This window comes from Dendropsophus ebraccatus, chromosome 3 (assembly GCF_027789765.1).
Source record: "Dendropsophus ebraccatus isolate aDenEbr1 chromosome 3, aDenEbr1.pat, whole genome shotgun sequence".
NCBI classification, from domain to species: domain Eukaryota; kingdom Metazoa; phylum Chordata; class Amphibia; order Anura; family Hylidae; genus Dendropsophus; species Dendropsophus ebraccatus.
The window spans coordinates 196,007,041-196,029,895 of NC_091456.1; the positions used below are offsets into that span (position 1 = coordinate 196,007,041).

Below are 22,855 nucleotides of genomic sequence, written 5' to 3' on the forward strand. Positions count from 1 at the left end.
AGCCTGTGTCCAATTTAGAATTGAACTCTTCTTATTGCTAATAGACCCATGGCAGTGCTCTGCATCGATTAAACATTTACACGAGCCACTTGGTGCTTTAGGACCATACGTTTTTAACAAATTGAGAATGTTTATTTCTTTAAATTCCTAATTCCAAGCAAGAAATAAAGTAACTTCTTAGGCCCTTAGAATTCAACCTGTGTCCTGATGAAAATTAAACACTTCTTTCAGAAAGCATTGAGCACTGACTGATCTAATTTAGTGTCATGCGAAAACATCCATTGCTGTATATTGTATTGTATATATAGTAATTTTTGTCTTTATACAGCACCACCATACTCTGCAGTGCTCTACACAGGTTGTCTGTGTCCCATGTGGAAAGAAACCATAACCAATAATTTATGAGACTAATTATCAAACCCAAGTTTTATTAACAACTGGTAACATGATCAGAGACTTTCTAGCCATCTTGTAATACATGGGTGCGTTACTTGGGTTTCATTTGCTCTTTGGATAACACACAGCTATTTTTTTTCAAACATCATTTAAAGTTCTAAGTCAGCGTCTCCTCCTGTGTGAACTTTTTGATGTGCGATAAGACTTGATTTCCGAGTAAAACCTTTCCCACATTTTTGGCATGAAAAAGACTTCTCCCCTGTATGAGTTCTTTGATGTAAGACGAGATTTGATTTTTGAATAAAACATTTCCCGCATTCTGAACATGAAAATGGTTTCTCGCCTGTGTGAATTCTCAGGTGTTTAACAAGACTCGATTTCTGGGTAAAAGAATTTCCACACTCTGGACATGAATGTGGCTTCTCCCCTGTGTGAGTTCTTTGATGTAAGACAAGGTGAGATTTGTGGGTGAAACACCTTCCACATTCTGAGCATTGTAATAGCTTTTCCCCTGTATGAATTCTCTGATGTTCAACAAGAATCGATTTGGTGGTAAAACATTTCCCACATTCTGAACATGGAAATGACTTCCCTCCTGTGTGAGTTCTTTGATGCTGAACAAGATAGGATTTCAGAGTAAAACATTTTCCACATTCTGAACATAAAAAAGGCTTCTCCCCTGTGTGAATCCTTTGATGTCCTCCATCCCTCGTGTGATTTTTACTTTGCTTTACAGCCTGTGAGGGATCATAAGATAGGACTTGTATAAAGGGATCAGATGGTAGATCTTTACTAAGAAGGGCTGAGGTTATATGTGAGATAATGGACCGTTCTTCATATGTATCTTGTGGGATCTGACCATCTGCTGTAATATCTGGAGATATCTGATGTCCCTCTGATCTCCGGGGACACTCATCTGCCAAGAAGAAAACAGATACAGATCTTAAATATATTTATACAGAGTCACTCACGAATATTTACTTGAATAATATACAGAGGAATCTCGTTAATACGGGCAAAATATTGTAGTTACAATAGTGGGACTATTACACAATAGCGATTTTTTTCAACAGCTGTTGCTGCGACAGTGTCAAAAATTGGAAAATGTCAATCATTCCGCCATGGACAGTAATGGACGTTGGTGGATCAGCAGCGTAACATCAGTTTTCTCACAGGACAGCAGTGGACATTGGTAAATGAGCAGCCAGTGAGGTATTAAGATGGACGCTGTGTTCACTGAGACTTCCTATACTGCACACCCAGCACCCAGTGACTTCCTATACTGCACACCCAGCACCCAGTGACTTCCTATACTGTACACCCAGCACCCAGTGACTTCCTATAATGCACACCCAGCACCCAACGACTTTCTATACTGCACACCCAGCACCCAGTGACTTCCTATACTGCACATCCAGCACCCAGTGACTTCCTATACTGCACACCCAGCGACTTTCTATACTGCACACACAGCAACCAGTGACTTCCTATACTGCACACCCAGTGACTTTCTATACTGCACACCCAGCACCCAGTGACTTCCTATACTGCACACCCAGTGACTTTCTATACTGCACACCCGGCACCCAGTGACTTCCTATACTGCACACACAGCACCCAGTGACTTCCTATACTGCACACCCGACACCCAGCGACTTTCTATACTGCACACCTGGCACCCAGTGACTTTCTATACTGCACACCCAGCGACTTTCTATACTGCACACCCGACACCCAGTGACTTCATATACTGCACACCCAGCGACTTTCTATACTGCACACCTGGCACCCAGTGACTTTCTATACTGCACACCCAGCGACTTTCTATACTGCACACCTGGCACCCAGTGACTTTCTATACTGCACACCCAGCGACTTTCTATACTGCACACCTGGCACCCAGTGACTTTCTATACTGCACACCCGACACCCAGTGACTTCATATATTGTACACCCAGCACCCAGTAACTTGGTATAATGTACACCCAGCACCCGGTGACTTCCCACACCGCACACACAGCACCCAATGACTTGGTATAATGAACAACAGTCTCTCAGTTACTTGGTATACTGGAAAATGTCTTCCCTCCTCCCACAGAAAACCACCCATAATCCACCCTCCTCTCCATCTCTTATGGATAATCCCTTGCTACTTGCAAAAAAAAAATACTATAAGCTAACATGTGCGGCCACCATGTTTAGCGAATTTGTTGAACGAATCGCTGTGAATTTGCTTCACTCATCTGTATCTTTAACCATCTCACCCTATTGTGCAAAACAAAAGTTGGCCCAAAAGTCACCAAACTGCCTCCTGTCACTCTATATTCTCCTCCTTTGCACTGCTGGGGATCAAGATTTCCTCCATCAATCTGCCCTCAATCCCCTATAATGATGTGAGAAATGAATGTCCCAGACCTTCGCTAACTTATCGAAGAGTAAAAACTATCATCTCCATGACCATCGGTATTCAGAGCGATGCCCCTTTGGCAGTAAGTCGGCCTCCAGTCTTCTTGGTTATAAGGCCACGAGGTTTAAAGTTGGATTTAGGGATGTTCTTCTCCCGCTCTGTCAGGATGGATGGGGGCCGTCCGTGGACCCCATTGTCAGGTTTCTCCAGAGATGTCCCAATGGGTCCAGGACATTCACAGAGTTGTCCCTAAGCCGCTCCTATGTGGTCCTGGCTGTGTGCATAGGGTCACTGTTTTGTTAGAAGGTGAAGCTTCATCCCAGTCTGAGGTCCAGAGCATTCTGGATCAGTTGATCAGTAAGAACATTCTGTGTACTAGCACAAACGTTTAAACAGTATCGGAGCTCCCGACATCATAATTAATCATGATGCAGGGAGGTCCGGGATCCAGTCTACGGACAGATTGCCAAGATCCTGTAAATGCCCCCTACGGGTCCTTTTACACGTACAGATAAATCGCTTGTTTAGCGAACGACAAGTGACGTCCAGGAATGATGGGAATTGTAGTTTTTAAACAGCTGGAGGGCCTGAGTTTGACACGTCTGGAGTAGAATCTGCCCAGTCACTACTCACCTGTAGTAATGTCCTTCTTACACTGCTCATCATCGCTGTCATCTGTCTCTTGTTTTACTATTATGTTTATAGAGTTAATATCGTTCCCATCTTCCCCCTGATTCATAAGATGTGAGAGAAATATTGTAAAAGTCATCAGACAGGAGGAGAAGTCAGGTGGGATGTACAGATCATAGGGAACATCTCCATCTACCTGATCCTGTGGGAGAAGAGGACGGGGACATCTCTCTGGTGCTGTTCTCTTACTGGATCTGACTGGAGGGAACACATACAGAGACTGAATTCATTCTTTCCATCCAGATAATACAGAGAGGAGGTGTGTATATAGTCCTGTCTATTACCTGCTGATGGGAGGGGCTGCTGATCCTCCAGCATCACATCCTTGTACTGATCCTTGTGTCCTTCTACATACTCCCACTCCTCCATGGAGAAATAGACCGCCACGTCCTGACACCTTATAGGAACCTGACACACACAATGATCACACAGTCATCCCCCCCACCCCTCCAGTGGTGTTACTGTATAATGTCCCAGCATTCCCAGCAGCCACAGTCTCACCTCTCCACTCAGCAGCTCCACCATCTTGTTGGTGACTTCTAGGATCTTCTCTTCCTCCATTTCCTCATGTATCAGGGGCCCCGGGATTGGGCTCAGGGTTCTTCCCCATCCTTCACACCCAGGGGCCCCACAGCGCCCACTAGAGGACTTCTTCACTACTGTGTAATCCTGTGTATGGAGAGACACATTACTATCACTCCATCCATTCCCAGAATCCCTCACCTCTCCAGTCCTATCCATCTGTTATTCCATAGATAAGAATGATGTCATGATGACATCACTCCCAGAATCCCTCACCTCTCCAGTCCTATCCATCTGTTATTCCATAGATAAGAATGATGTCATGATGACATCACTCCCAGAATCCCTCACCTCTCCGGTCCTATCCATCTGTTATTCCATAGATAAGAATGATGTCATGATGACATCACTCCCAGAATCCCTCACCTCTCCAGTCCTATCCATCTGTTATTCCATAGATAAGAATGATGTCATGATGACATCACTCCCAGAATCCCTCACCTCTCCAGTCCTATCCATCTGTTATTCCATAGATAAAATGATGTCATGATGACATCACTCCCAGAAACCCTCACCTCTCCAGTCCTATCCATCTGTTATTCCATAGATAAGAATGATGTCATGATGACATCACTCCCAGAATCCCTCACCTCTCCAGTCCTATCCATCTGTTATTCCATAGATAAAATGATGTCATGATGACATCACTCCCAGAATCCCTCACCTCCCCAGTAAGCAGGAAGAGTATGTGTAGGGTGAGGGTTATTATCCTGTCGGCCATCTTGTCTCTGTCTCTCTCCATGGTTGATGGGTCGGTCTCTTATATAGAAGATATCAGCAGAGGATCCTGGATAGTTGGGAGATGAATGGAGAGAAAATGGGACAATGTAATATTTCTGGTATCACTCGAAACCATAGGGAAAAAAAAACACTAAGACTTAATACCGTCCAGTCCTGAAAAGGTTAACGTTCCTGCTGTCCCCCAGCTCCTTCACTGCCGTGTGCTTCCCCTGTGCTTCCAGGACCTGCCATGATGTCACAGTCATGTGATAAGTCACATGATCAGGGGCTGCTGCTCAGTGTATGCAGGACTCTGCTGTGCTGGATGAGCTGAAGTGATGTGTATGCAGCAGAGCTGTGTGTGTGATGTGTGTGGAGCAGAGCTGTGTATGTCTGTTATGTATGCCTGCAGCAGAGCCCTGTGTGTAATGTACATGTAGCTGAGCTGTATATGTGTAATGTACATGTAGCTGAGCTGTATATGTGTGTAATGTACATGTAGCTGAGCTGTATATGTGTAATGTACATGTAGCTGAGCTGTATATGTGTGTAATGTACATGTAGCTGAGCTGTATATGTGTAATGTACATGTAGCTGAGCTGTATATGTGTAATGTACATGTAGCTGAGCTGTATGTGTGTAATGTACATGTAGCTGAGCTGTATATGTGTAATGTACATGTAGCTGAGCTGTATATGTGTGTAATGTACATGTAGCTGAGCTGTATGTGTGTAATGTACATGTAGCTGAGCTGTATGTGTGTAATGTACATGTAGCTGAGCTGTATGTGTGTAATGTACATGTAGCTGAGCTGTATATGTGTAATGTACATGTAGCTGAGCTGTATGTGTGTAATGTACATGTAGCTGAGCTGTATGTGTGTAATGTACATGTAGCTGAGCTGTATGTGTGTAATGTACATGTAGCTGAGCTGTATGTGTGTAATGTACATGTAGCTGAGCTGTATATGTGTGTAATGTACATGTAGCTGAGCTGTATGTGTGTAATGTACATGTAGCTGAGCTGTATATGTGTGTAATGTACATGTAGCTGAGCTGTATATGTGTGTAATGTACATGTAGCTGAGCTGTATGTGTGTAATGTACATGTAGCTGAGCTGTATATGTGTGTAATGTACATGTAGCTGAGCTGTATGTGTGTAATACACAGTCTATGTTTCTTGACCTTCACAATAATTTGCCTTGGACCCTATTCAGCTTAAATGGAAACTGTAATAGGATATAAGTAGTGATGAGTTGACCCGTAGAAATTTCTATTTGCCAGGTTCCGCTGAAATTGAAAAAACCCAGACCTGGATGTGAACACGAACCCCATTAAAGTCAATGTGTAACCCAAATTTTTGGGCCTAAAATAGGCTTTAAAATGTGTGTAGGAAGGGGTAGAGGGCTGAAATGGAAAGGAAAATTGAGGGAAAACTTTGCAATTGCCCTGTAATACATGAGGTAGGAAAAGTAACAGGAAAAAAATTAAGTCAAATAATAATTTGGAAAGAGGACGCGGAGGTCCAAGAAGAGGAGGAGGAGGTAGCAACACTGTAGATTCCAGCATACAAAGTAAAGGATTATTCAGTTCACCCGCCCGCTACACAGCAGTGCAAGCTTCACCAACAAACGATAGGATAAAAGCCGGCAATCCTGGGATACGTCCAAAATTTGGTCTTTATTAAAGATTTATACAAAAATATCAAACTTAGTAACAGAAGCAGAGTTTGTTATTTTTGCATGTAAAGATTTAATAAAGACCGAATTTTGGACGTATCCCATGATTGCCGGCTTTTATCCTAATGTAGATTCCAGGTTTGCATGTCATTATAATCATTATTTATTTATAAAGCACCTTTAATTCCAGAGCGCTTTACGCGGTAACAAGCAGGAACAATACAAGATCAAATTACATTACATGAAGGCAAATGGCAGACGGGTACATGGGGGAAAAGGTGCCTGCCCGCGAGGGCTTACACTCTATAGGGTAATGGGAGAGAGACAGGAGGTAAAGTGCAGCCGGTCAGTGTGATGCCGAATTACTATAGGTTGTAGCCTAGTTTGAAGAGATGGGTTTTCAGGTTACTTTTGAAGGATTTGATGGTGGATGAGAGCCGGATGTGTCGGGGTAGTGAGAGCCGGATGTGTCGGGGTAGTGAGAGACGGATGTGTCGGGGTAGTGAGTTCCACAGTATGGGGGGAAATAGGGTGAAGTCTTGGAGGCGGTTGTGCGAGGTACGAACAAGGGGGAGCGCAGACAGAGGTCACTGGAGGATGGAAGGTTGCGTGAGGGACAGTAGTGGGATATCAGGTCAGAGATGGACAGGTTGTCGACGGCCTTGTACGTCATGGTCAACAATTTAAAGTGAATACGTTTGTTGGAACCAACATGGACCACAGCCTAAATAAATCTGATACAGTTTTATGGCCTCAGGTGACAGAGGGAAAAAAGAAGATGAATGAATGGACTGAGGCTATTGTAAATGAAGGTCCTTCCAAAGACAATGAAATGGAGACTCAGAAATGCTGGACAATGCTAACTGGCCATCTGAGTGATAAGAGTGAAGGCAAACAGCAGGACAGCATTCCTGCAGTCTAAAGCCATAAACCAGACCCGTGGCCGTACTTTAAAGCCTATTTATAGGAGTCACCTGTGGATGGGCATAACACGCCCAATAAAGTCATCAACAGGACAAGGACCTTACCGTACCCAAAGGACGCCACCTACAGGAATGTGTTTACCTCTGCATTATTGTCTTTAACCCCTTCCCTCATGTCATGCTTTCCCTGCCTCCCCCCACTGTCCCTATCTGAGATCGGGAAGCAGGAGAAGGCTGTTTCACACAGCCTCCTCCCGCTGCCACTGCCCGGAGGGGAGCCGAGCTCCCCCCCCCCCCCCCCCCCCCCCGGGCATTTAACCCTATAAACGTCTATGGGAAGATTTGATGTGCCCTGGTGATCGGGCGGCAGGAGGAGGCTGCAGCACGTTGCCTCCTCCTGCCGCCACTACTGTAATGCTCCCCTCAGGCCCCCCTTAACATATATAACAAGTTAGTTTTCCCATAGGACAAACGGTGTAAGAACAAAGCCCTCCCAAAGAAAAAGAATTCCGTTTTTTTTTTAATTCACTGCACATATAATTTTTTTCTGGTTTCGCAGCAGATTTTATGCAAAAATTCAGCATATCTTTGCATAGTACAATTAGTGACGCAAACAATAAGGGCTTATGTGGGTCCGTAGGTGTAAAAACGCAACCTTTATGGCCTTATATACACAAGGAGGAAAAAAAGAAAATTAGCCCGGTCCTTAAGGGATTAAGGCCAAAACAGGCTGTGGAGGCAAGGGGTTAAAAACATAAAGGAACTGTAATGATTGGCTGAGACAGTATTTGGAGGTGTTCCAGGGATGGGCAATGTGTGGGCTATGTGTGTGTGTGACTGATACATATAGGATTGCACACAGATGAACAGTTAGGCACTTCCGATCTCTCACCATCCCTTCCTACCACCCTCTTCCTTCCCTTATATTCCTATCCCTTAGTTAGTCTCCCCTTTGTGTAGATATTTATGTTTCCTCTTTGTAATAAACCCCTGAAGATCCAGTTGTCCTTGATCAGTTAATACGGCACCCCAAAAACCTAAGCAGATTCTATACGTTGGGCAATGGGGAGCCAGTGGAGGGATTGGCAGATGCAAAGTGAGAGGAAAGGTGGATTAGTCGGGCAGCAGAGGATAAGGATAGACTGGAGGGGATCAAGGGAGTTAGATGGAGGCCAGAGAGGAGGATGTTACAGTAGTCCAAGCGGGATGTGATGAGGGCATGTGCCAGCAATTTTGTAAAGTCAGGGGTGAGAAAAGAGCGGATTCTGGAAATGTTTTTGAGGTGAAGACGGCAGGAGGTTGTCAGGGTCTGAATATGGGGTTTAAAAGATAGGGCAGAATTAAAGGTGACCCCAAGGCAGCAGAGTTGGGGGACAGGGACAGAGTGCAGCCATTGATTGACAGATTAGAAGGCGGGGTGGAGCGAGATGGGGAAAAGATGATTAGTTCTGTTTTGTCCATGTTGAGTTTTAGAAAGCGGGAGGAAAAGAAGGAACATTTGGCCGATAGACACTCTGGGATCCTGGATAGCAAAGAGGTGACATCCGGACCGGAGAGGTAGATCTGAGTGTCATATGTTGTCTCCTTAGGTACCGAAAAGTCGTGTGGGGCCAGCCTGGTTTATTTCTACCGTGTTTCCCTGAAAATAAGAGTGCCTTATATTAAGTTTTGTTCCCAAAGAGGCACTCTGTCTTTTTTTAGGGGGTGTATTATTTCGCACCACACAAGAATGTTGAGGGAGAGCAGCATGGGAGGGAGGAGGGGTGAGCGGCACAGGAGGGAGGAGGAGGGGTAAGCGGCACGGGAGGGAGAAGGACGGGAGAGCGGCACAGGAGGGAGAAGGAGGGGTAAGCGGCATGTGAGTGAGAAGGAGGGGAGAGCAGCACGTGAGTGAGAAGGAGGGGAGAGCGGCACGGGAGGGAGAAGGAGGGGTGAGCGGCACAGGGGGAAGGAGGGGTGAGCGGCACGTGAGTGAGAAGGAGGGGTGAGCGGCACAGGAGGAAGGAGGGGTGAGCGGCACAGGAGGAAGGAGGGGTGAGCGGCACAGGAGGAAGGAGGGGTGAGCGGCACAGGAGGAAGGAGGGGTGAGCGGCACAGGGGGAAGGAAGGGTGAGCGGCACAGGGGGAAGGAGGGGTGAGCGGCACAGGAGGAAGGAGGGGTGAGTGGCACAGGAGGGAGAAGGAGGGGTGAGCGGCACAGGGGGAAGGAGGGGTGGGCGGTACAGGAGGAAGGAGGGGTGAGCGGCACAGGAGGGGGGGAGGGGTGAGCTGCACAGGAGGGAGAAGGAGGTGTGAGCAGCACAGGAGAAAGGAGGGGTGGGCGGTACGGGAAGGAGACGGAGGGGAGAGCAGCACAGGAGGGAGAAGGAGGGGTGAGCAGCACGGGAGAGAAGGGTGAGCGGCACACGAGGGAGGAGGGGTGGGCGGTACGGGAGGGAGACGGAGGGGAGAGCGGCATGGGGCGGGAGGGGGTAGACAGCATTATTTTTGGGGGGTGCCTTATTTTCGGGATGGGGTGCCTTAGTTTGGGCTAGTTGGTAGATTAGTCGGAGGGTATTATTTTTGGGGGAACACGGTATAAACGTCAGCTTCTCTATGTTGGCTGCGGATAGGCACATCCTCTTGTCTGTGACAACACCCAACACAGTCTTAAAAATCATTCTGACAGCACACATGCAGCAGCCCAGCAACTCCAAAGCATAAAAGGCAAGCTCTGCCCATGTGTCCAATTTGGAAACCCAGAAACTTGGCACCAAGTAAATCATCCACCATGTACTTAGAATTCTGCTAATACAAGGTGTACTGATGATGGTGGATGTAGTGAGGTGCTGAGGAAGGTGTTCCATGTTGCAGCTCACCGCCCCTTCCAAGGTGGTTCTGGTCTCCCGGCTGCATTGGTCACTTCCTCCTCTTCAGCCTTCGGCTCCCACTGAGCCCTCTGTGTCAGATGGCAACAACTCTGACATTAGTGGCTCTTGTAGCTTCTGCTTGAATTCTTGCAACTTTCTCATACTCTCCTGACAGTATTAAGTGTTGTCCTTATAGCGGGGATCCAGCAGTAGTCCAGCACTAGTCAGCACAGGTGAGAATCCTGGCAACTCGATGGGTATTGTGCAGTTACTGCAGCTTGTGATTGCTTATGTGAGCCAGACTGCCCGGAGGCAGGAGAAGCTGTCCTCAGTGGAAGCTGTCTCCTCTGCATCCTCCCAGCCAAGCTCTGGTGAACTGCTCTGGGTGCCAACCTGCTGTAAGCACAGATCATCCTCCTCCAAAACTGCCCCCTAGCTGGACTGAAATGTAGACAAGTGGACCGACAACAGGGAGACTAGGCCTGTTTCCTCCTCCTCCGCTTCCTTCTGTGCCACCTTCACATCCTCCATTACATCCTGAAGGGCTTTTTCAAGCGGGCATAGGATGGTGGCACTGAACATGGCATCTCCAGCACTGACCACAGCACCACAACATAACACACGCATCCTGCATGGTTGCGCATCTGTTGGTGGTGAAATGCTGTTGGTCTGCGCTACGATTCACCTGTGCATTCATGGTCTGCATAGCGGGGTCTACAGCCCTGTACTCTGACCCAGGAAGTCTCCCTAACCTTCCAAAACATAGCAGATCTACTTCAGGCTGGGGCTTACATCAGGGGACAGGACTGTGGAGGTAATCTCTCCATAGCTGTAACCCCTCTCTCCCCGGACAGAAAGTGCTGCTATACTATGCCCACATCTGCCCAGCTCATTCCTTCATGCTCCCTGCAGTCTCTGTCCACCCTTGTGTTTCCCATCCTCTTTATTTCTGCTATAATGTGCCTGCACTTACACTCAGCTATACACACTGCTGCTATAATGTGCCTGCACTCAAACTCAGCTATACACACTGCTGCTATAATGTGCCTGCACTTACACTCAGCTATACACACTGCTGCTATAATGTGCTTGCACTTACACTCAGCTATACACACTTCTGCTATAATGTGCCTGCACTTAAACTAAGCTATACACACTGCTGCTATAATGTGCCTGCACTTAGACTCAGCTATACACACTGCTGCTTTAATGTGCCTGCACTCACACTCAGCTATACACACTGCTGCTATAATGTGCCTGCACTTAGACTCAGCTATACACACTGCTGCTTTAATGTGCCTGCACTCACACTCAGCCATTCAAACTGCTGTATATAAAGTTTGTTAAAGGGCAGTTTGTTAAATTTTCCGGCCTATCAGCGGCAGGATATGTGGCCACCACCATTATACAGCTGGGTCACATGTCCCGACTGTCCAATCACATACTCGAGGAGTGCCAAGGAAATGTATAGGGGTGCCAAGGGTGGCAATGGCCGCCTGCAGTGACACAGAAATGCTCCTGCAGAATGGGTGACGCTCCAACATCCGAATGATACAGGAAAGATGGAACCTAATATTTTTTCACATAATATGGTCGTGTCCTAGAATTGGACTTAATAACTTCTTTCTGAGAAGGTTTCCTATCCAGTAGCGGCGGCAACCTATGGAGATGCCTGTGGGGTCTTATTGATGACCTCACCTTATATCGCCACGGGACTCTTTTCAAAACACAAAGTTATAGCAATGGGATCGGAGACAAAGCTTTAATAGTAAATGTTTATTAACAATTGATTTCCTATACACATGGTTACTACACTGGTGTCTCAACTGGCGTCTTTATACACTCACCGGCCACTTTATTAGGTACACCTGTCCAACTGCACGTTATCACTTAATTTCTAATCAGCCAATCACATGGCGGCAACTCAGTGCATTTAGGCATGTAGACATGGTCAAGACAATTTCCTGCAGTTCAAACCGAGCCTGAGTATGGGGAAGAAAGGTGATTTGAGGGCCTTTGAACGTGGCATGGTTGTTGGTGCCAGAAGGGCTGGTCTGAGTATTTCAGAAACTGCTGATCTACTGGGATTTTCACGCACAACCATCTCTAGGGTTTACAGAGAATGGTCCGAAAAAGAAAAAACATCCAGTGAGCGGCAGTTCTGTGGGCGGAAATGCCTTGTTGATGCCAGAGGTCAGAGGAGAATGGGCAGACTGGTTCGAGCTGATAGAAAGGCAACAGTGACTCAAATAGCCAACCGTTACAACCAAGGTAGGCAGAATAGCATCTCTGAACGCACAGTACGGCCAACTTTGAGGCAGATGGGCTACAGCAGCAGAAGACCACACCGGGTGCCACTCCGCTCAGCTAAGAACAGGAAACTGAGGCTACAATTTGCACAAGCTCATCGAAATTGGACAGTAGAAGATTGGAAAAACGTTGCCTGGTCTGATGAGTCTCGATTTCTGCTTGAACATGACAATGAGTTCACTGTACTCCAATGGCCTCCACAGTCACCAGATCTCAATCCAATAGAGCATCTTTGGGATGTGGTGGAATGGGAGATTGGCATCATGGCTGTGCAGCCGACAAATCTGCGGTAACTGTGTGATGCCATCATGTCAATATGGACCAAAATCTCTGAGGAAGCTTCCAGCACCTTGTTGTATCTATGCCACGAAGAATTGAGGTAGTTCTGAAGACAAAAGGGGGTCCAACCCGTTACTAGCATGGTGTACCTAATAAAGTGGCCGGTGAGTGTACAGTATATTGGTCATTGCAGACATTTTGCAAACATAATTTATTGGTCTATTATGGCTTCTTTTTGTGAACTTTTTGATGTTGTGCAATGGCCGTGTGAACTTTTTAAAGTTGTGATTCCTTAATAAAACATTTCCCACATTCTGAACAGAAAAAGGCTTTTCCCGTGTAAATTCTTAGATGTCTACCAAGACAGGATTTCTATAATGTAAAACATTTTTTACATTCTGGAATCCCCTGTGTGAGTTGTTTGATGTTTAACAAAATGTGCTTTTTTAGCAAAACATTTCCCACATTCTATACATGAAAATGGCTTCTTCCCTGTATGTGTTATCTCATGCTGAACAAGATTTGATTTCTGAGTAAAACATTTCCCACATTCTGTACATGAAAATGGCTTCTCTCCTGTGTGAATTCTCAGATGGTTAGCAATACTATTTTTCTCAGTAAAACATTTCCCACACTCTGAACATGAAAATGGCTTTTCACCTGTGTGAATTTTTTGATGTTTAACAAGGTTTGATTTATAAGTAAAACATTTCCCACATTCTAGACATGAAAATGGCTTCTCTCCTGTGTGAATTCTCAGATGTTTAGCAATACTTGATTTCTAAGTAAAACATTTCCCACACTCTGAACATGAAAATGGCTTTTCCCCTGTGTGAATTTTTTGATGTTTAACGAGATTTGATTTATAAGTAAAACATTTCCCACATTCTGTACATGAAAACGTCTTCTCTCCTTTGTGAGTCTTTTGATGTTGAATAAGATTTGATTTATAAGTAAAACATTTCTCACATTCTGTACATGAAAATGTCTTCTCTCCTTTGTGAATCTTTTGATGTTCAATAAGATTTGATTTATAAGTAAAACATTTCCCACATTCTGTACATGAAAACGGCTTCTCTCTTTTGTGAGTCTTTTGATGTTTAATAAGATTTGATTTAGAACTAAAACATTTCCCACATTCTGTACATAAAAATGACCTCTCTCCTGTGTGAGTTCTCTGATGTTGAGTAAGATCCAACTTCCGAGTAAAACATTTAGAACATTCTTGGCATGAAAATGGCTTCTCCCCTGTGTGAGTTTTCTGGTGTAGATTAAGATCCTTTTTTTGAGTAAAACATGGCAGTTTGCAGTGAATGAGAGGATCGGGCTGCTTCATGCTGATCAGATGCCAGATCTTTGCTGTGAGGGGCTGGGGGTAGATCTGGGGGAATAGAATGTTCTTCATATGTATCTTGTGTGATCTGACCATCTGCTGTAATATCTGGAGATATCTGATGTCCCTCTGATCTCCGGGTACACTCAGCTGCCAAGAAGAATCACATCTTAGTGTTATTAATAATAATAACCTTATAAAGGTGTTGTATATTATAATTAGTCGTCTTTGGGTAAGATCCTGAAGTGAATAAGATGATATGGAACATTCCCACCTTCCTACCTCAGTGTCCCACTGTGTATATCTGCAGTACAGCATATCGGTTGTTGGACATTGCTTCCCTGTGATCTCAAGACTAAGATGATTTACTGTTTTATATCTTTATTGTAGCATGTGAGTAAGGAGCCCATACACCTGCATGTGACATATTCTAGAAGGTGGAAGACTGACAGGACACAGAGCTGATAATATTCCACACAGAATAGTTACAGCCGGTGACTGAGGAGAATGTGTGAGTGTTCTCTGCATTTACTGGTCACTACTCACCTGGGCGGTTACCTGTAGTGATGTCCTCCTTATACTGCTCATCACTGCTCACATCTGGCTCTTCTTCTGTTGTTGTGTCTGTATCATTATAAGAGTTAAGATTCTTCCCTGTTGTAATGTTTTCCATATACTGCTCATCACTGCTGTCATCTGTCTCTTCTTCATCCTCCTCTTCTTCTATTTTGTCTGTAGAATTATTTAAGTCACAATATTTTTCCGTAGTGATGTTCTCCTTATACTGCTCATCACCGCTCACATCTGTCTTTTCTTCTTTTACCCTCATGTCTGTTTCATTAATATACTTCAGATCCTTCCCTGTAGTGACATCCTGCTTATACTGCTCATCACTGCTGTCATCTGTCTCTGGAGCATTAATACTGTTCCCATCTTTTCCCTGATTCATAAGATGTGAGAGAAATATTGTAAGTGTCATCAGACAGGAGGAGAAGTCAGGTGGGATGTACAGATCATAGGGAACATCTCCATCTACCTGATCCTGATCCTGTGGGAGAAGAGGACGGGGACATCTCTCTGGTGCTGTTCTCTTACTGGATCTGACTGGAGGGAACACATACAGAGACTGAATTCATTCTTTCCATCCAGATAATACAGAGAGGAGGTGTGTATATAGTCCTGTCTATTACCTGCTGATGGGAGGGGCTGCTGAGCCTCCAGCATCACATCCTTGTACTGATCCTTGTGTCCTTCTACATACTCCCACTCCTCCATGGAGAAATAGACCGCCACGTCCTGACACCTTATAGGAACCTGACACACACAATGATCACACAGTCATCCCCCCCACCCCTCCAGTGGTGTTACTGTATAATGTCCCAGCATTCCCAGCAGCCAGTCTCACCTCTCCACTCAGCAGCTCCACCATCTTGTTGGTGACTTCTAGGATCTTCTCTTCCTCCATTTCCTCATGTATCAGGGGCCCCGGGATTGGGCTCAGGGTTCTTCCCCATCCTTCACACCCAGGGGCCCCACAGCGCCCACTAGAGGACTTCTTCACTACTGTGTAATCCTGTGTATGGAGAGACACATTACTATCACTCCATCCATTCCCAGAATCCCTCACCTCTCCAGTCCTATCCATCTGTTATTCCATAGATAAGAATGAGGTCATGATGACATCACTCCCAGAATCCCTCACCTCTCCAGTCCTATCCATCTGTTATTCCATAGATAAGAATGATGTCATGATGACATTACTCCCAGAATCCCTCACCTCTCCAGTCCTATCCATCTGTTATTCCATAGATAAGAATGATGTCATGATGACATCACTCCCAGAATCCCTCACCTCTCCAGTCCTATCCATCTGTTATTCCATAGATAAGAATGATGTCATGATGACATCACTCCCAGAATCCCTCACCTCTCCAGTCCTATCCATCTGTTATTCCATAGATAAGAATGATGTCATGATGACATCACTCCCAGAATCCCTCACCTCTCCAGTCCTATCCATCTGTTATTCCATAGATAAGAATGATGTCATGATGACATCACTCCCAGAATCCCTCACCTCCCCAGTCCTATCCATCTGTTATTCCATAGATAAGAATGATGTCATGATGACATCACTCCCAGAATCCCTCACCTCTCCAGTCCTATCCATCTGTTATTCCATAGATAAGAATGATGTCATGATGACATCACTCCCAGAATCCCTCACCTCCCCAGTAAGCAGGAAGAGTATGTGTAGGGTGAGGGTTATTATCCTGTCGGCCATCTTGTCTCTGTCTCTCTCCATGGTTGATCGGTCGGTCAGGAAAGTTAAACCATGGACCAATATTGTTGGACGCTGAATGGAAGGAAGAAGAAACAATGTAAAAATCCCACAGAATCCCATGAAAAACACAGCCTATAATTACAGGAAGTTATATAGCAGACATTCCAGGTAAAAAACCTGAAAATGGGAAAATCTATTATGCTCATGTCACTGCTTGAGATTTTGGCAATTGTGGGTAAAGGTCCACATACACCTTAGACCAGTGCTTCTCAAACTGTGAGGCGCCCCCTAGCTGTTGGTGAGGCCCAGCTGGGGAACCAGTTTTCACAAAGTAACTATGATCTGCAAAGTTCTTTAGCTGTTTGCAAAAATCTTCATTTTACCAACATTATTAATTTATTTCATACTTGCTTTATTAGTATATAGAGCTTGGGAGATGGATGTAAGCTAGCCCTAGCATTATTTCCAGCTTTTAAATGGACTTTCACCACAGACAGTGAGGCCCAGCATCCTCTTGGTCAGTCTGGTTAGGCCCAAGCATTGCCTTGATCTGTTGAGTGAGGCTCCGGTAGAAAAAGTTTGAGAAGCACTGCCTTAGACTGTAGTCGTCCGTAGCCACCAATTGCGATGGACCGGTGGTGTGCATGGGAATGGGGCCGTGGCATCAGCATCCCTGCTCTGACCTGATCTATTCATGTAAGAAACGTAAAGCGATCTACCTGATGTTACAATCCCTTTAAGAAGCTCATTTAAAAAAAAAAAAAAAAAAATCTTCCGATCAGGTTTCTATCGTGTGTACGGGAGGTCCTGCACTCACCTGTTTTTTTTGCCTACGGAGCATGAAGTTGCACAGTGGACAGGGCATCTCCCGGCATCATACTGACACATAATACACAGAGATACCGACGCCACTGCCCAGGTTCATGCTCCATAGGGTCTGTGGATTGCACAGCATAAGAATGACCCTGAAGAGTCTATAAAATATGGTGTAGATGATGTTTCTTTTCTTTTTCGCATGTATGGCAACGTGTGCTGATCCTCCATGATCCCTACTACTCCCCACCATCCGCTCCCTGAGCTGTACTCACCTGTATAATGTATATACTATATGGGCCTAGCTGTCAGCGGCTGAGAATAAAAAAACAAAACAATGTAGGATCAGCTGATCTTTCTTCCATTTATCCTGCAAAAAGTTATTTAACATTATTCATTGAGTTCAATAATCCCCAAAAATACATCACATCCCGCAATAACCTTATAGAGAGACATCAACTGAGATATACAGAAACCAAAGACTCTATATATATATATATATATATATATATATATATATATATATATATATATACTGTACCTCCAGCTGCAGGTGTGCTTACTCTGCTTCCAGGACCTGCCATGATGTCACAGTCATGTGATCAGTCACATGGAGGAGGAGGAGTCGTCGTCGTCACATGATCAGGAGCTGCTGCTCAGTGTATGCAGGACTCTGCTGTGCTGGATGAGCTGAAGTGATGTGTATGCAGCAGAGCTGTGTGTGTGTGTGTGTGTGTGTGTGTGTGTGATGTGTGTGGAGCAGAGCTGTGTATGTGTGTGTTATATATGCCTCCAGCGGAATGGTCAGGATTTCCTAAGTACACCCTCGCTGCGATATGGAGTTCATCGACCTTTTAGTAACTTTGCTTCACCCGGATCAGTTCCTAGCTCTTTGGCTTAATGGAAACTGTCCTGCACTGTGGGTTGAGGTTATCTGTAGGCTAGTCTTCTCCTGAAGGACTTAGCAGCGCATCATACGGCTTCTTTGGTGCTTCAAGAAAGAGGGTTGTGAGAGCTGACTGTTCTGCGTCCTACCCATGCGGGGCACTGACTAAGAACTGATTTGTAGAGGGGACCTGGCAGAACCACGGTGGAGAGTTATCTGAGCTGCGTCCTTTCTCCACCAAGGCTCAGCTAAGACTCCTCCTTCACCCAAGGGACTAACTTCCTAACCAGCGTGTAAGAGGCGCTGTGGTTGGGTGGAAAGCGTGCAATAAAGAAGGGAGAAAGAGAAGATAGGATAGAAGAAAGGAGTGATCCTACTGGACAACAGAATCTGGTACATACACAGAAATAACCCTTGAGATACTTCAGCTGTGCAGCTTCTAGACTTGTTACATACTATAGCGACATCTAGTGGTCACCTATAGTAATACTACAGTAACAGCTATAGTAAGACAACAGACAAGTACAGAATTTTACGAGGGGTGTAAAGAATAGCAACACCCACAGTTGGACACCACATATGTGTACACAGTAGAGCTGTATATGTGTAACGTAAATAAGGCTGAGCTGTATATGTGTAATGTACATGTAGCTGAGCTGTATGTGTGTAATGTACATGTAGCTGAGCTGTATATGTGTAATGTACATATAGCTGAGCTGTGTATGTGTAATGTACATGTAGCTGAGCTGTATATGTGTGTAATGTACATGTAGCTGAGCTGTATATGTGTGTAATGTACATGTAGCTGAGCTGTATATGTGTAATGTACATGTAGCTGAGCTGTATGTGTGTAATGTACATGTAGCTGAGCTGTATATATGTGTAATGTACATGTAGCTGAGCTGTATATGTGTAATGTACATGTAGCTGAGCTGTATATATGTGTGTAATGTACATGTAGCTGAGCTGTATATGTGTAATGTACATGTAGCTGAGCTGTATATGTGTAATGTACATGTAGCTGAGCTGTATATGTGTAATGTACATGTAGCTGAGCTGTATGTGTGTAATGTACATGTAGCTGAGCTGTATGTGTGTAATGTACATGTAGCTGAGCTGTATGTGTGTAATGTACATGTAGCTGAGCTGTATGTGTGTGTAATGTACATGTAGCTGAGCTGTATGTGTGTAATGTACATGTAGCTGAGCTGTATATGTGTGGAATGTACATGTAGCTGAGCTGTATGTGTAATGTACATGTAGCTGAGCTGTATATGTGTGTAATGTACATGTAGCTGAGCTGTATATATATGTGTAATGTACATGTAGCTTAGCTGTATATGTAATGTACATGTAGCTGAGCTGTATGTGTGTAATGTACATGTAGCTGAGCTGTATGTGTGTAATGTACATGTAGCTGAGCTGTATGTGTAATGTACATGTAGCTGAGCTGTATATATGTGTAATGTACATGTAGCTGAGCTGTATGTGTGTAATGTACATGTAGCTGAGCTGTATGTGTGTAATGTACATGTAGCTGAGCTGTATATGTGTGTAATGTACATGTAGCTGAGCTGTATATGTGTAATGTACATGTAGCTGAGCTGTATATGTGTGTAATGTACATGTAGCTGAGCTGTATATGTGTGTAATGTACATGTAGCTGAGCTGTATGTGTGTAATGTACATGTAGCTGAGCTGTATGTGTGTAATGTACATGTAGCTGTGCTGTATATATGTGTAATGTACATGTAGCTGTGCTGTATATGTGTGTAATGTACATGTAGCTGAGCTGTATGTGTGTAATGTACATGTAGCTGAGCTGTATATATGTGTGTAATGTACATGTAGCTGAGCTGTATATATGTGTAATGTACATGTAGCTGAGCTGTATATGTGTAATGTACATGTAGCTGAGCTGTATGTGTGTAATGTACATGTAGCTGAGCTGTATATGTGTAATGTACATGTAGCTGGGCTGTATATGTGTAATGTACATGTAGCTGAGCTGTATGTGTAGACAGTAGAGCTGTATATATGCCTGCAGCAGAGCGCTGTAAACCTCGTAAGTACCTAACAGCCAAACTCTTAGGAAATGGAGTCACAGAGAGCAGCGTGTGTATATATATATATATATATATATATATATATATATATATATATATCCTGTATACAATCTTGTGTTGAGTTTTTTTTAAACAAGTTTTTATTGGTACATAAGAAAAGTTAAGACTTCTTAGTTTATCTGATCTGTGCAGCATTACAGCGACAGGTGACAGGAGTTAGAGAAGACAATAGATAAAGCTCACAGCTCATCCTCCCTCTATCTGCAGAATGACCTCTTCAAAGATCACAGAGCATGCCCAGTAAGGTTTCTCATTTATGTCAAGGGGACAGCTCTTCTCCATGGTTGTCTAGGTGCATGGGGTTTGCTGTAAAGAATATCACTAAGTGCTGTTAAAAAAGCTCAGATATGCAAATAAAGGGGTCCGTGGATACGTGTGGGGTCTTCTTGATGAGGAGCAGTGACATCATAAACGTATATCACTGGGGTAGAAGTAGGGGTAGGAACTATAACAGGTTTTTGTCCATTTTCCATCAGGTTGGTGTTACGACAAATTTACTGAAGGTGTGCGACACACTTTTTCCAAAAAATTGCTAAGTGGGCGTGTCTTGGATGCATCCTTTAACCCCTAGACACACCAGGACGTTATTGTACGTCCTGGCGTTGCTAGAATTCAGAGGGGGGCCTCGTGGCGACCCCGCTCTGATCCGCTGCAATCCTGGTGCTATATGCAGCCTGGCACCACGCCTATTAGCGGGCACGGTCCAATTGCCGTGTCCACTAATTAGGCATTTAGCTGCAGCTGTCAAAGTTGATAGCTGCATCTAAATGCTTGCTGTCTCTCATCATTGGTGGTATAGTGGGGTAACACTGATCTCATGGATCTATGCAGTATATCTATACTAAATGAGAGATCAGAGTAGTGATACTAGAAGTTCCCCAGGGGGAAATAACCCTAACTCCAGGGGGACTTTTCTAGTATGTGTGTAAAAAAAAAAAGAAAAGTTTTTATTAATGTTATAAATGTCTTTATCAATACAAAACCCCCTCCCCTAATAAAAGTTTAAATCACCCCCCTTTTCCCATGTTATAAATAAAAATAAACAAATATATTTGTTATTGCTGCGCGTGTAATTGCCCGAACTATTAAATTATCACATTCCTGATCTCGCACGGTAAACAGCATGAGCAAAAAAAATTCCAAAGTGCAAAATTGCGCATTTTTTGGTCAAATCTAGAAAAATTGTGATAAGCGATCAAAAAGTCACCGATAGAAAGTACAGATCATGGCGCAAAAAATGACACCTGAAACCAAATAGACAGAAGGATAAAAGCGCTATAAGCATGGGAATAGGGCCATTTTAAGGAACATATATTTTTTTAAGGTTTTAATTTTTTAAAAGCCATCAAATAATATAAAAGTTATACAAGTTACATATCATCGTAATCGTGCTGTAGGGTCAGTTTTACCCTACAGTGTAAAAACCACATTTACAATTTTTTCTTGTTTCACAGCATATTTTAGGCAAAAACTATGTCTGCCATTGCAATGTACAATTAGTGGCGCAAAAAATAAGGGCTCATCTGGGTCTCTAGGTGGAAAAATGTAAGCGCTATGGCCTTAGGAGGAAAAAACCAAAGCGCAAAAATGAAAACTTGCTGTGTCCCCTAAGGGTTAAAACCCGACAGATTTACTTAGCAAACCGCCATTTTCGGACAGGTTTTTTAACCGTATATCACTACATGAGACTCTCTTCTTGACAGACAACCAGCAATGGGATAAGAGACTAAGTTTCAAGAAAAAACATTTATTAACAATAAATCACCAATGCACATGGTTACTACACAGGCGCCGTATACAGAACTTATTGGCTTTTCGGATACATTTGTTGGTCATCGCAAACATTTTTTGCTCTATATGGTTCTCTCTCCTTTAGGTGAACCTTTTGATGTCTGACAAGTTTTGATTTCCGAGTAAAACACTTCCCACATTCTGGACATGAAAATAGTTTCTCTCCTGTGTGAATTCTTAGATGTTCAACAAGATAGGACTTCCGAGAAAAACATTTCCCGCATTCTCGACATGGAAATGGCTTCTCCCCTGTGTGACTTCTTTGATGTTTATCGAGACTTGATTTTTCAGTAAAATATTTCCCACATTCTAGACATGAAAATGGCTTCTCCCCTGTGTGAGTTCTCAGATGTTTAACAAGATTTGATTTCTGAGTGAAACATTTCCCACATTCTGGACATAAATATGGCTTCTCCCCTGTGTGAGTTCTTTTATGTTCAATAAGATGTGATCTTTGAGTAAAACATTTTCCACATTCTGGACATGAATATGGCCTCTCGCCTGTGTGTGTTTTTTGATGGATAACTAAATATGATTTTTGGCCAAAACATTTTCCACATTCTGAACATGAATATGGCTTCTTATGACTTTGATTAATAGACTGTAGTAAATCAGAAGATAGAACTAGTATAATAGGATCAGATGAGAGCTCTTTGCTGTGAGTGGCTGGGGTAATAGAATGTTCTTCATATGTATCTTGTGTGATCTGACCATCTGCTGTAATATCTGGAGATATCTGATGTCCCTCTGATCTCCAGGTATAGTCATCTGCAAGGAATAAAACAGA

General features: G+C 44.0%; 1 protein-coding gene and 1 long non-coding RNA gene across 2 annotated transcripts in view; both read right to left on the minus strand.

The window, feature by feature from the left end:
* Positions 1-545: 545 nt before the first annotated feature.
* The window catches only part of LOC138786661 (zinc finger protein 850-like), a 43,481-nt gene continuing 21,171 nt past the window's right edge, over positions 546-22,855 (minus strand). Inside the window, exons 5-12 of the mRNA XM_069963638.1 lie at positions 22,160-22,836; positions 14,715-15,108; positions 14,451-14,509; positions 13,637-14,318; positions 13,231-13,495; positions 10,724-10,841; positions 3,437-3,533; positions 546-1,312 (exon numbers count right to left, since the gene is read on the minus strand). Coding sequence (XP_069819739.1) covers positions 546-1,312; positions 3,437-3,533; positions 10,724-10,841; positions 13,231-13,495; positions 13,637-14,318; positions 14,451-14,509; positions 14,715-15,108; positions 22,160-22,836 — 3,059 coding nt within the window. The remainder of the gene's footprint in view (positions 1,313-3,436; positions 3,534-10,723; positions 10,842-13,230; positions 13,496-13,636; positions 14,319-14,450; positions 14,510-14,714; positions 15,109-22,159; positions 22,837-22,855) is intronic.
* LOC138786886 (uncharacterized) lies at positions 16,251-17,853 on the minus strand. The gene is made up of 3 exons (XR_011362240.1): positions 17,807-17,853; positions 17,541-17,580; positions 16,251-16,524 (listed from the first exon to the last, which is right to left on the minus strand). It is a non-coding gene; the product is annotated as an uncharacterized lncRNA (long non-coding RNA).